The sequence below is a fragment of the Podarcis liolepis genome (genome assembly GCF_965112155.1).
Source record: "Podarcis liolepis genome assembly, chromosome: 17".
Taxonomy (NCBI): domain Eukaryota; kingdom Metazoa; phylum Chordata; class Lepidosauria; order Squamata; family Lacertidae; genus Podarcis; species Podarcis liolepis.
Window position 1 is genome coordinate 40,289,496 of NC_139571.1, and position 14,160 is coordinate 40,303,655.

Genomic DNA, 14,160 nt, shown 5'->3' on the forward strand with positions numbered 1-14,160 from the left:
ACAGAGTTATCCCTGTGATCTTCTGGTGAGCGACTTTCTCCCCTAAAAAGAGGTCAGCCAACTTGACTTGCCTCCCCCCAAAAAGCTCAACAATTTAGACCTGCCCTCCTAAAAAAAAGGTCAACTTTGCCCCCCCCCCCCATGGGTAGATCACTGCCAGCTTTTTATTCTGGGAGTAGATCGCAGTCTCTTGGGAGTTGGATGTCCCTAGCTTATATAATTCCAGGATGTCCCGTTGAAAACAGGACGGTTGAGGGATATGTAATAGGATGTGTGTGTGTTGCTAGATACTTAAAGGACTCGTGGCATAGACCCATGATGCCGATTTGCATGTGCAGATTCATATGTATAGGTACCTCTGGGAAGTTAGGAGAGATGGGTGACTGGAATATGGTTTTATTTCGCTTTCTCCTTTTTTACTTCTTGTAGTTGCTAGAACTAAGACAGCTTGCCTTGACACAGGCCTCAGCTGCACTATACATCTAAAGCAGTATCACACCTCTTTAAACACTCATGGCTTCCCCCAAAGAATCCTGGGAAGTGTAGTTTTTTAAGTCTGCTAGGAGAGTGGTTAGAAGACCACTCTTCCCCTCACAGGGGTGCAGTTCTCAGATACCCCCAAGAAGATGGATTAACACTTAAAGAATTGTAGCTCTTAAGGGAACAGGGGCCTCCTGACAACTGTCCGCACCTTTCACAAACCACATTTCCCAGGATTCTTTGGGAGGAGCCATGACAGTTTAAAGTGGCATCATACTGCTTTAAACATATAGCGCAGATGGGGGCCAAAGTAAAACCTCCTCATTTTAAAATGAGCCTCGCTCACAACTATTGTATCGGGGATACGGAGGCTCTCTTGCCTCTCACACATTTAGCGACGCCGTTGTGAAGGCACAATCAGTCAAATCCACAAGCAGAAAACAAGAAGTTTTGTCACCCGTATCATGTGCTGGGGTGGCGTGTGGTGGGTGAGGGAGAAGGGAGCATGCACTATCTTTAAAAGGCAGATAATATCTGCCTTGTCTCTTGCGAGTGTCTTCTTGCAACTGACAATACAAGGGTTCAACTTCCCTCGGATTCCTCAGCAGGACTGCAGCGATTTCTGAAGGGAATTGATTTCTGTCATGAGTCTCTCTACCCAGCTTAAAGAGTTTAAATTCTGCCCAGTTTCCATAGACATCCCAGTCTTTGACTAGGAGGAAAGCAAATTGACCCAGTGCGAAATAAGCTATTCCCATAAACTAGGGTCGGCTTTGGTTGAAGTGTCACCGTTTGTCTCCCACACAGCTGCCTCTGTGTCCAAAGTTTTAGGAGGGGCTGCAAAATCACAAGCAAGGAAAGAGCGAAAGGGCCTGGCGAGCCGCAGGCAGAGCTCTCTGTGTTTGCTGTCACCATGAGGGCCGTAGGATAGAACGGAGGCATCTCCACATCTGCAAGGGAGCCAAGCAGGACAGCCAAGTCTCTCGCCAGCCCAGGCTCCCCTCTGCTCTCCCTTCCTGAGAACCAGCACTGGGGTCTTGCCTGAGTGCTTAATCGGACTGGTGGGTTGAAGGAGGAAGAGCTGGGCAGCTGAGCCAAGCGGAAGGAAGGATTGTGATCCTGAGCGACAAGCATCTAATGCCAGCAGGATTTTGAAGTAACAAAGAGCTCGGTTGAGTTGGGAACTCTGCCCTGTAATGATCTTGCATGGTTTGTGGCGTGAAGATCTGGGGTTGAAGAAGGAAGAGTTTGCGAGAAAATATAAAGCATCCATCTTCAGAGTGGGCTTAAGAGAACCCACTTTAAAAATTCATGGCGTTGCGGTCCAGATATGTGAATCAGTGGGTGAACCGATCAGAACCGCTGGCTGAGAACTCTGCAATGAATGCCTCTCAGTAAGTGAGATGTCAGCGTGGATGAAGAGGAGTAGCTAACATGGTTTCGAATCGGGCCGGAATATTTGCTTTCTGCCCAGCTGCCAGACTGCTTTTGGAGTAAGCCTTCCCCAGAACTGGAGAAGGAAGGCAAAGAAGAGGGAGAGTTAATTATCTGGCAAAGTAGCAAGATGGAAAGTGTCTACCTGTGCTCAGTGCTGGCTTTGGCGCACCATGCCCTCGCCGTGACTTGGCTGTAAGTAAACCCTAGAATCACAGAATGGCAGAGTAGGAAGGGACCCCGGGGGTCATCTAGCCCAACCCCCTGTGATGCAGGAGTCTTTTGCTCAACGTGGGACTCAGCCCTGAGATTAAGAGCCTTGTGCTCTTGCCGACTGAGCTACTCGGCTTGCCACTTGCCAGAACTTCACAAAGGGGTTTTAGAGGAAGGGGTGGGGTTGGTGGACGATACTTCCTGTGCGATGAATTTAGAGGAAAGTGAGAGGGACACGCTCCAAAGGAGAACTGCAGTCAGAGGGCTTGAGGCGGATGACTTCACTTTGCCTCAACTACAGTGGTACCTCTGGTTACAAACTTAATTCGTTCCGGAGGTCCGTTCTTAACCTGAAACCGTTCTTAACCTGAGGTACCACTTTGGCTAATGGGGCCTCCCGCTGCCGTCGCACGATTTCTGTTCTCATCCTGAGGTAAAGTTCTCAACCCGAGGTACTACTTCCCGGTTAGCGGAGTCTGTAACCCAAAGTGTTTGTAACCCAATGTGTTTGTAACCTAAGGTACCACTGTATTACAACTTAACACTATTACCACTGTTGAATAGTGTTAAGTTGTGGGTGGTGTTAACTTGTGGGTGTTAAGTTGTGGGTGAGGCCAGAACAGAACTGAACTGAACTGAAGGGTTCAGTCAGCCTGCTTATATAGAGCTCCAGTACAACATAACTGTAACAACTTTCTGTAACTATCCAATCCCTGAACGTCACTTTCGATCCCTTATTTGCATATGTTGACCTGAGTAAAAAACTATCTACAGTATCCCCCTGCTGGCCCAGGGTGAGAACTTCAGTACATAACAGGGGGAATCGCTCAGGAATGCAGAAATGCTGCCACCTGCAAGAAAAATGCAGCTGGGTCATAATGACATGGGCGAGGGGATTGATTCCCCTTTCCCCAAACTGTTTAACAATCTTGTCTCCAATGCTTCCCCTTCCTCGTCCTCCCTTTTGCATAGATACCTGGCTAAACAGCCGTCCCTCCGAGGGCTTGTGAGAGACCCCAGCGCCTGCGAAAGCTTGAAGGGTTTGTCACAGGAGCAAGTGAGGATATGCCATCGCCAAGCGGAAGCCATGGACTCGGTAAAGCATGGCGCTGAGGTGGCCCTCAAAGAGTGCCAGCACCAGTTTCGCAACCGCCCCTGGAACTGTTCCACCCTACAGGGGCTGCAGGTTTTCGGGAAAGTTATTCTGCAAGGTCAGACTTCATTAATAACATGACTAGGGCATACCAGTCAGTCAGTCAGTCAGTCAGTCAGTCAGTCAGTCAGTCAATTAATACACTTGTATCCCTTCTTTCCTCCAAGGGGCTCAAGATGGGGCACACTGTTCTCCCTGCCCCTCCATTTTTTCCTCACAGCAACCCCATGAATAAGGTTAGGTTGAGAGACTACGGCTTTGCAAGCACCATACATTTAAAGCACATGTAGGTAAAGGTTAAGGGACCCCTGACCATTAGGTCCAGTCAGTGGCGTAGCGTGGGGGGTGCAGGGGGGGCCGGCCGCACCGGCCGCAGCATCTGGGGGTTAGGGTTAGGGGGTGCAAATCCACGGTTTAGGGGGCGCAAATTACTTGCCTTGCCCCGGGTGCTGACAACCCACGTTACGCCACTGGATCCAGTAGTGGCCGACTCTGGGGTTGCGACGCTCATCTCGCTTTACTGGCCAAGGGAGCCGGCGTACAGTTTCTGGGTCATGTGGCCAGCATGACTAAGCCGCTTCTGGAGAACCAGAGCAGCGCACAGAAACGCCATTTACCTTCCCGCCGGAGTGGTACCTATTTATCTACTTGCAGTGGTGTGCTTTCGAACTGCTAGGTTGGCAGCAGTTAAAGCACATGACTCCCCCCAAAGAATTATGGGAACTGTGGTTGGTTAAGGAGGCTGAGAATTGTGACTCTGTGAGGGGTTAAACTACAGTGCCCAGGATTCTTTGAGGGATGCCATGTGATTTAAATGTATGGTGTGTCCGCAGCTCCACTGGCCCAAGGTCACACGGCACACTTCATGAATGCATGGGGATTTGAACTCTGATCTAGTTCTAGTCCAACACTCTAACCACTACACCACTCCCATCTAATCCCCATATTCTTAGTATCAACTTGGGTTTTTATGGTAACAGCAAATGGAACCCTAACCCAATATAGAATCGGAACTAAATTGGCATACAGTGGTATCTCGGTTGTCAAACTTAACCTGTTCCGGAAGACTGTTCTACTTCCGAAACATTTGACAACTGAGGCACAAAGGATGGTCAGCAAAGTCAATGGAGAAAATTGAAAAAAGTACAGCGGAAGCTGTTTGACTTCCAAGGCACATTCGAAAATGGGAGCATTTATTTGCGTGTCGAGACCCCGCAGCCACCCCCTTGTTGGAAATAACTCACACAAGGACACAGATATTAGGTTTATGTTATTGGGCAAATTTTGGCCACAACTTTCTTGAAATTACAGAATGTGAGCAGTATTGGCTTGGGCATTGATTGGACCTGACTGTATCTGACTCCTGCCCATTGTGCAGGAAGTCCAGTAAGGGTAAACCACCGGTAAGGGGAGCCCTGTCGATGCGAACCAACTCAAGCTCCCCCTGGTGTTCCCGTCGGGGTCGTGTCAAGGCCTTAGCCCCCCAGCTGGGCTTCAGGCTAGATCAACACCCCGGATTCCTTTAACAGAATACCCTTAAGCATGGAGGGGCAGGTGGTGGCCACACCTCCCCTCCCCCACACAAGGTCAAACAATGCCTAACCGCAACCCTAACAAAGTTGTGACGATTGCTATGAGGTAGGTGAAAACCAAGTGGCCATTGGCAATTGGCCAAGTGGAAAAATTCCTACCAGGCCCCTCGGACAACCAAGGCGACCAACCGAAGTCCATAGCAAGGCCATTGCCTAACCTGCAAAATAGGGAGGGAGGGCGGGCGACTGAGGAAGTGAGCCAAAGAGGAAGTCCTCTGGCTCGCTCCTCCGTTTAAACGGCCACGGCCAGTGGATTGGCTGGCCGGGCTCTGATGTGGCCGGGATCCCCCAGGCAATGGGGTTCGAAGTCCCCTGCCCCTGGTGGGGAGTGGGTGGCCATGCGGTCCACCGCAACTCCTCCCCACTGGGAAGTGGAGCGGATTTCTGGGTTTTCAGTGTTTGAAAACTGAAACGTTTAGCTTCTGAGATGCTTGAATACCGAGGTACCACAGCAGTTTCATATTTCTGGCAAGGGAACTTGGTTGCTATGCTGTTATGCAGTACTTAATATAAGGAACTTGGTTCATATGGTGCCTGCCCAACTTTCTACAGCAACCAGACTAAGCCATATAACTAGAGCAGGAACAAAGAGAAATGATGAGGAGGGGAAAGCTTCGTGCAGATGTTTCCTCAGCATTCCTCCAAAAAGGCGTCGCTGAGAAGGGAGACCTTGCAAGTAAGAGGTCTTGGAATAAACACTAGCAACATCTTTCTGTCATGGATGTCATCCTTCTGCTTGGATTCCTCAGCTACCTCTGAATTTAGACTGCTTCATTTTATTCAGTGGCTCAGTGATGCTCTTGTGTCTTGACAGTGAAGAAAGGATGGATGAAATTTGGGGAGAGGATTCCACCCAAAAGACAGTCGTGAAATACCTATTTAAGATAAGGTTTCATACTGCAAAGGCCTTCTGGGTGTGGGTCTATAAGAATGAACATTGCATGCACACACAAATCCATACCTTCCAAAATTTATCTGATGAAAAATAGGGACGTCCCATTTCATAATGATAATTTTAATATTTATACCCCACACATCTTACTGGGTTGCCCCAGCCACTCTGGGCAGCTTCCAACGTATATAAAAACACAACAAAACATTAAACATTTAAAGAACTTCCCTGTACAGGATTGGCTTCAGATGGCTTGGGGGTCAGATAACGCCGTACCCTCCATTTCTCCAATGAAAATAGGGACATCCTAAGGAAAAGCAGGGCATTCAGGGATCAAATCAGAAACCGGAATAGCTTCTCTAAATTAGGGACATCCCAGGAAAATAGGGACAATTGGAGAGTCTGCAAATCCACACACACACCCTCAAAAAGCGTGGAACCTGCCACTAAAGGGATGGGCTTTGCCCGTACTGCTAGCGTCTGTCTTGAGAGACCATGGAGTGCATCTCCATTGGGGGTGAAGTCAGACTTTCGCATTAGCAGAACCGAAGTGACCTCCCCAGAGCGCAATCCTGGGCAGTGTGTATGGAGGTGCAGGGCTGCCCAGACAACCAGACCCCCCCCCCCCAGCCTTGCTGACGGGGTCCAAAGGAAAGTAGAGCAATACGTAGAAAGTAGAGTGTTATGTGCTGAGCTGAATCCTAGAACAATAGGATCCAGAATGCAGCAGTTTGACTGGTCCGCAGGAGCCATCCAATCCAGCTCCAGGTGGGAGTGAATCAGTGACCTGATTGGCCTTCAGAAGCAGCCAATCAGGCTGCTGGATGAAGTGAATCAGCAACCTGATTGGCCTGCAGGAGCAGCCCAGAATTAGCCAATCACATGGGGCCCATTGTGTAAATAATGTATATATAGGTAGACGTTTTGGGGAAAGTTTCATTCATTGCTACCACAAGCTGAATAAAGAGCATGAAATTCGCACTTGACTCTGAGAATATTTCATAGAGCTTGGCTGCAGGAGAAGGCACCATCCAACCATCTTAGAGATGCCACTGGATTTGTGTAAGGCTTATTGCTGGGTTTTTCTTCTCCCAAAGATATCCCACAAGACAGCGGAGCTTTAGGATCAGAGTTTTCCTTCTCCTAGATGGGCTACCGTTTCCCAGGCTGACAAGCCCCACCTGCCCCTCACTTCCCTCTACTTCCCAAGTGCAGTGTTTAGCTCCCCACCCCCAAATAAATGGCAACCATTCACCTAGACTGGAGACAGTAAAGGGTGCACTCTATATACAAAGGGGTACATGGACATACACACACATTCTCATACATCCAGAGGCCTTCCTAGGCACTGCAAAGACTCAGGGTAGAAGCCCCACAACACACATTTGTATAGGCTAATTTATTTGTAGAGATGCCTCTTGGGAATTAAGGGGGTGGGTGGGTGGGGGATCACCGGCCCTCTGCTTTGCAGTGCCCCCCTCCCAAATTCAGCACTCAAAAAAATTCTTTAAGAAAGGGATAGGGCCTGGGGCTTGAGCCCTCTAAGCCACCTCTCATCAGCCCGTCTGCTAATACATTCTTTTCTGCAGGCACTCGGGAATCGGCCTTTGTTCACGCTGTCTCTTCAGCCGGGATCGCATTTGCTGTGACCCGAGCCTGTAGCCGCGGCGAACTGGAAAAGTGTGGGTGTGATCGCAAGGTCAGAGGAGTCAGCCCTGAAGGTAAGGAGAAATACAACTGGCATGAACTAGTAATCATGCCCCGGTCTAAGGAGGAGAGCGTGAGTAATATGAGCAAGGGGAAATGTCAGTTTCAGAATGGAATCAATCTGGTGTTCCTAGCTATGTGGAAGAGTAAGGGAAGAGCAATTAGCTTTGACTGGAAGAATAAAGGGAGAGGCTTCTATCTGACCATGGGCACCCTGATTTTTTTCTTGTCCTTAGGAGGAGGAGCTGCTGTGATTCATTTCTGCAGAAGCACAGAAAACCACATTACATGCCTCATAAGAATCTGCTTTTTATTTGGTTTTAAGGAAGTTGCTTGGATTTAGGCATAGCTGTCAAGTGTCCCTTATTTGGCGGGACAGTCCCTTATCCCAGCGCCATGTCCCGCTACTGTCCCTTATTGATGAGGCTTCGTTTGGCTGCTGGCTGGGATTTCTGCCTGTGGCTCAGAGGGGCTCAGAAGTTGAACATACCTGTGCCCGGAAAATCCCTTATTTTGGCTGCTGATCCCTTATTTTCGAGGCTGCTGGTCCCTTATTTTCAAATCTGTAAGTTGACAGCTATGCTTCTAGGACTGGGACTGTGTGTGTATAAGGCCTCCTAGATTGAACCTTAGAAGCCCATGGGGTTGTCAGACAACACTTTTAGTGGTTAGAGGCTAAGACTTTGGCATCCTTCTTTCCATTCTCCTCTACAGTCATACCTTGGAAATCGAACAGAATCTGTTCCGGAAGTCCGTTTGACTTCCGAAACGTTCGAAAACCAAAGCACGGCTTCTGGTTGGCTGCAGGAAGCTCCTGCAGCCAATCAGAAGCTGTGGAAGCCCCATTGGACGTTTGGCTTCCAAAACTAGTTTGCAAACCGGAACACTCACTTCCGGGTTTGCGGCGTTTGGGAGCCAAAACGTTTGAGAAGTAAGCTGTTCAAAAACCAAGGTACAACTGTAGTAGGGAAAAAAATGGAACAAATACATTTTGGAAAATAAAATTTAAAAGCCCCTGCAAATTTGTCTGACTTGTGCATGTTGCAGAATTCAGGTGCTCTGGTTGCAGAATGTTGAACGTGCATTTTAGTACTGACTGTACAGAACTCTGTTCCCTCTTCTTCCCCAACCCAACAGGGTTCCAGTGGTCAGGCTGCTCTGACAACTTGTCCTATGGCATTGCCTTCTCCCAGGCCTTCGTGGACACCACGGAGCGGAACCGTGGCGCTTCCTCCAGCAGAGTACTAATGAACTTGCACAACAATGAAGCAGGCAGAAAGGTAAGTCTCATGATGGGGCTCATCCATGCTGCTGGTTCAGGTGGGTCGGGAGCTGCCTGTCACATACTCTCCAACATTTCTCCAATGAATTAGTGACGTCCTTATAATAATAATATTTCTGCCCCGCCCATCTGACTGTGTTGCCTCAGCCACTCTAGGCGGCTTCCAACATATATAAAAACACAATAAAACATTAAACATTTTTAAAAAATCCTTCCCCATACAGGGCTACCTTCAGATGTCTTCTAAACGTTGTATCTTATCTCCTTGGCTTGGGGGTCGCATAACTCCAGACCCTCCAACATGAAAATAGGGATGTCCTAAGGAAAAGCGGGACATTCTGGGATCAAATCAGAAGCCAGAGCGGCTTCTGTAAACCTGAGACTGTCCCTGGAAAATAGGGACACTTGGAGAGTCTGGAATCCACCCTTTAGGGCAGGGGTCTGCAACCTTTAAGACAAAAAGAGCCACTTGGACCTGTTTCCGAAGAAAAAACAACTGGGAGCCGCAAAACCATTGCGACATTTAAAACAAATATATCTCCGGAGCCACTATCTGACAGCGGGTGGGAAGGTGACGTCGGGACGGTGCGTGACTAACGCACGCACTGCCCCCATGCGACGTCACAGCCAGTACAGCACCCGCCACAGTGAGGAGTGTCGGGGCGCACAATGCGCCTCCTCCCCTCGCTGGTATCCGCCCCGGAGCCGCAGCAAAGATGTAAAAGAGCCACATGCGGCTCCGGAGCTGCAGGTTGCAGACCCCTGCTTTAGGGCATGGAATACTTTGGTAAAGCTTTTCCCCTCCCCTACACATGTACCTGTTTGTAGCACAAAGGTGTAGCTATTAACAATCCAAAAAATAATAATATGCTCATCCTCAACATGCTGCTTTCAGTCTATGTTGATTCCAGATCCTGCCCTGCACAAAGGTGGGTGTGATTTCTTGATATGCAGTTGAAAACTCTCCCCTTGATTGGGTTATCCATGCCTTTTCCTCCCTGCACATGAATGAAGAAGAAAGTGGTGATTGTGATCTTGCTGTACATGCCCAGAAGCAACATCATTGGGCCCATGTGGAAACATCCTCCATTGCTGGGACCACCTGCATCAGTTTTCACACTCATATGTGAAAATATATAATATACATGCAGAATCCACCTTCAATCAGCTTTTATTTTCAGAATGAAAGCAGTTTCTGGAGAAACACTTTTCAGGAGTCAAAAAATATGCACTAGATCTAAACTGTGTGTGCACTTTGTAGAAAACAAAAAACTGATCCTACGATAAAATGTTCACAGCCGATTTCAGTGCTTTGCCAAATCCGATCTTCCGCTCTCTAAAAGTTTTCTTCTCCAGTAAGAGAAGCTTCTGTTCGTTTGCTTTGTTTACATGGTGGTTTGAAATTTCTTAATAATATTGTTGGACTCAGGCTTGGGCTCATCTTATTGTTGTGAGGTGGTCAACAGTGCAATAATTTCCCTTAAATATATATTTGCTGCTCTGCAGCACCCCCCCACCTGCCCATGCTTCCATATCTGGAGGGGGGGACTTATGGGAGGAGTTACCTCATGACATCATCCTCTGGGTTTTAAAGAATGTATAGAAAACAAGGCTAGCTACCTAGCACCTGAGAGTGATACACTTGCTGGTTATGTTTTTAAGGAAAGTTCTTCCATTTACTGTTTGTTTGTTTTTTTACTTTTTAAAGAAAGCTTTCTGCACAGATTACAGTCGTACCTTGGATCCTGAACGCCTTGTGAGTCGAAAGTTTTAGCTTCCGAAAGCCGCAAACCTGGAAGTGAGTGTTTCGGTTTGTGAACGTTCTTTGGAACCTGAATTTCCGTTTTGGCTTCTGAATGGCTGCAGGAGCTTCCTGCAGCCAATCAGAAGCCGTTCTTTGGTTTCTAAACGTTTTGAAAGTTGAACGGACTTCCGGAATGGATTCCATTCGGCTTCTGAGGTACGACGGTACTTTAAAAGTAAACTGACTTCACTTTTAAAAAACCAGCAATGACGGACAGCTGCAGGCACATAGCAGACAGCTGACTTCCTGCACTTAAAGGAAAGTGCAGCTGAGTATATCAAGAGGTTTCAAAGAAGTGCAGGCACCTAGGAAGGCTGCAGAATGCACACCACCAGAGAACCTCTTTATAAAGAGACAGAGCATTTGCAAAACCCTTTGGCCACATCAAAAGTTAAGTAAATGCAGCAATAACCTCCCTCCTTATCCAAGAAAACTTCACCAAAGTTTTCCTTCTCTTTTGATAGTTTTCAAATGCAGTTTCTTTCCATGCTGATGGTGAGCGTTTGGGGGGGGAAAAACCACACACACAAAATTTCCAGTACATGCAGGTTCGCTTCATGCAGATGACAGACGGCTCTAGCTCCTGACGCATCTGCTACACTGAAATATGCTTGGAGTTGAGAGTGGATTTCATGCTCTTTATTCAGCTCATAGTGGTGAGGAGGAATGAAAGTTCCCCCAAAGTATCTGCTTTATATACATTATTTACACAATGGGCTGCATGTGATTGGTTAATTCCGGGATTCTCCTGTAGGCCAATCAGGTTGCGGATTCACTTCCATCAGGAGCGGGATTGGGTGGCTCCTGCGGACCAATCATACTGCTGCATTGTCCTAGGACCAATCAGACTGCTGCATTCTGAATCCTTTGTTCTAGGACCAATCAGACTGCTGCATTTTGGATCCTATTCAACTCAGTACATACACGAAACTTGAAGGTGCCCTTGGAATCTTTCCTTCTGTTTTCTAGGCCATCCTGTCTCACATGAAGGTGGAATGCAAGTGTCACGGGGTGTCAGGGTCCTGTGAGATCCGCACGTGCTGGAAGGTCATGCCCCCGTTTCACCAAGTGGGCAACCTCCTGAAGGAGAAATTCGAAAGCGCCACGGAAGTGCACCTGAAGCGCGTGGGATCCCGAAAGCTGCTGGTGCCCAAGAGCTCCCGCTTTAAGCCCTACGCTACTCACGACTTGGTCTACTTGGTGGCCAGCCCGGTTTTCTGTAACTGGGACCCCCGCGGAGGGATCTTTGGCACCACAGGACGTCAGTGCAACAGGACATCCCCCGCTGTGGACGGCTGCGAGCTGCTTTGCTGTGGCCGCGGCTTTCGCACGGCTCAAGCCGAGGTGGTGGAAAGATGTAGCTGCAAATTCCGCTGGTGCTGCTCAGTGAAGTGTAGGCAATGCCGGCATCTGGTGGAAGTGCACCGCTGCCACTAGGAGGGTAGGTGGGAAGAGGAAGGGGCCGCTTGCCAAGGAAACAGAAACTCTGGCTAGGGACTCTTTTGTCCATCAAATGGGCAGAAGCCAAGTGAGTCACAGGGCGACAGGCTCCGTTGCCAAGAGCTGGGTGTGAGCGCTTGGGAGGGACACGTTTCAGGAGCGTACCCGCCATGACGACGTCTTTTTGGCAGAGGCTGCAGCAATCCAAATGGTTTGCTTTGTTCTGCTTTTCTTGGGACACTCTGTTTTTTGGGCACAGGGCATGCAGCCAGCTAATTTCCTTGCAGAGTAGAAATAAAATGACTTTACTAAAGACGTCTGTGTGCTTTTGTGGGTGCGTGAATAGGAGCTCCAGTCTGGAAGATCTGAACCAGGTGTCAGCAACCTTTTTCAGCCGCGAGCCGGTCCTCCATCCCTCAGACCATGTGGCGGACCGGACTATATTTTGAAAAATAATAATGAATTCCTGTGCCCCACAAATAACCCAGAGATGCATTTTAAATTAAAGGACACGTTCCACTCATGTAAAAACACACTGATTCCTGGACCAATCGCGGGCCGGATTGAGAAGGTGATTGGGCCACATCTGGCACCTGGGCCTTAGGTTGCCTAACCCTGTTATTGTATGGTAGGGGTGGGTACAGCTGTACTTTTAAAATAGGCTTCCCCTTCCCATTTATAGTGGTTTCCTCCAGTGCTATTTTTCTGGAAAAAGAGGTGGCAGAATTCACCATGAACGTCTCTGTTGCTCTCTTATAATGGCAATGGCACCCACCTAAGAGGTGCCAGAACTGAGGTCCAGTGAGCTCCAGTTGAAAAGAATAATCCTTTATTTCCTCCATGCTTGCGACACAATAAACAGATGTGTTCCTTAGGGATTTGAACACAGATCGCCATTCTCCTTCTCCCAGTCTTCAAAAGGACTGTCCATCCATATTTTTCATTTTAAAAAATGCAACTTGACTAGTTATTTGAAAATATAATTGCTTTATTTATTAAAGGGAAACGTGTTTCTTCCTTCCTTCTTTTTTATATTTTGGTTTATTGATTCCAAAAAGAAAACAGTCAATGAAAACACTTTAACATCTTACAAAAAGATATAATAGTTTCATAATACGTATTTTCTATGGAGACGGTTGGATCACGTCTCCTTAGTGTTCCTTAGTTTCTATGGTTTCCTACTTTCCTACAGAAGTCACTCCAGGCCTGTCAACGAGTTCATTTTTTTGCAGTGCTCCCTGAGATACTTTCTATACATGTCCTCATAAGTGTTCAGTCAGGTCCCTTAATTTTTCCGTCATTTTTGCTAATTCTGCAAACTTAATTCATTTGATTGCCACTCCAGTTTAGTCGGTGTTACATCTCCTTTCCAGTTTCTAGCTATTATAATTTTTGCTGCCATGGCGGCATAGAGAAATATCTTCCTCACCTTTTTTGGAATATCCATGTCTATTATGCCTAAAAGGAAGGCTTCAGGGTTTTTTTTTGCAAAGGTAATCTTGAATATATTTTTGAGTTCTTTGTAAACTGTTTCCAAAAATTCTTTTATTTTTCTACAGTTCCACCACATATGTAGCATTGTGCCTTCTGCCTCGCCACATCTCCAACATCGTTTTGAGGTGTTCCTATACATTTTTGCTAGTTTTGAAGGTGTTAAATACCACCTACCGTATTTTTCACCCCCTAGGACGCACCGCCCCATAGGACGCACCTAGTTTTTTTGGGGGGGGGGAAATAAAGAAAAAAAAAATATTTCCCCCCAGGCACGGGGCTGGCGCGGGGGAAGCCCGAGCTTCCCCCGACCCCAGCCCCCAGAACAGCCTGCTATCCGCAAGCCTAGGGAGCCGCGCCGGTCTCCCCAGGCTTGCGGAGAGCTGCCCGAAGCCCAGGCGCGCTCTTCAGTGCGCCCCAGGCTTCGGAATGCAGGCAGCTCTCTGGGAAGCCCTGGAGCACAGGCAGCTCCGCGCAACCCTTGGGAGCCGGGCGCGGCTTCGCGCCAGGCTCCGGAGGGTTGCGCGGAGCTGCGGGAAGCCCTGGAGTGCAGGCAGCTCCGCGCAACCCCCGGGAGCCCGGCACAAAGGCGCGTTGATCTCCCGAGGGTTGTGCAGAGCTTTCTGAAGCCTGGAGAGCGAGAGGGGTTGGTGCGCACCGACTCCTCTTGCT

General features: G+C 48.3%; 1 protein-coding gene across 1 annotated transcript; it reads left to right on the forward strand.

Annotated features, from left to right (window-relative positions):
• Nucleotides 1-1,579: 1,579 nt before the first annotated feature.
• On the forward strand, nucleotides 1,580-12,237 carry LOC310696422 (protein Wnt-4-like). Its single transcript, XM_083481943.1, has 5 exons — nucleotides 1,580-2,109; nucleotides 3,100-3,338; nucleotides 7,354-7,485; nucleotides 8,609-8,751; nucleotides 11,527-12,237. Exons 1-5 carry the CDS (start codon nucleotides 2,045-2,047, stop codon nucleotides 11,992-11,994), a joined length of 1,047 nt encoding a protein of 348 aa, XP_083338069.1. The 5' UTR covers nucleotides 1,580-2,044; the 3' UTR covers nucleotides 11,995-12,237.
• The last annotated feature ends 1,923 nt before the right edge of the window (nucleotides 12,238-14,160 follow it).

Coding starts and splice junctions, on each gene's coding strand:
- LOC310696422 (XM_083481943.1), top strand. CDS start 2,045: ATGGAAAGTGTCTACCTGTGCTCAGTGCTGGCTTTGGCGCACCATGCC. Junction 3,339..7,353: donor CGGGAAAGTTATTCTGCAAG/GTCAGACTTCAT, acceptor TCTTTTCTGCAG/GCACTCGGGAATCGGCCTTT. Junction 8,752..11,526: donor ACAATGAAGCAGGCAGAAAG/GTAAGTCTCATG, acceptor TCTGTTTTCTAG/GCCATCCTGTCTCACATGAA.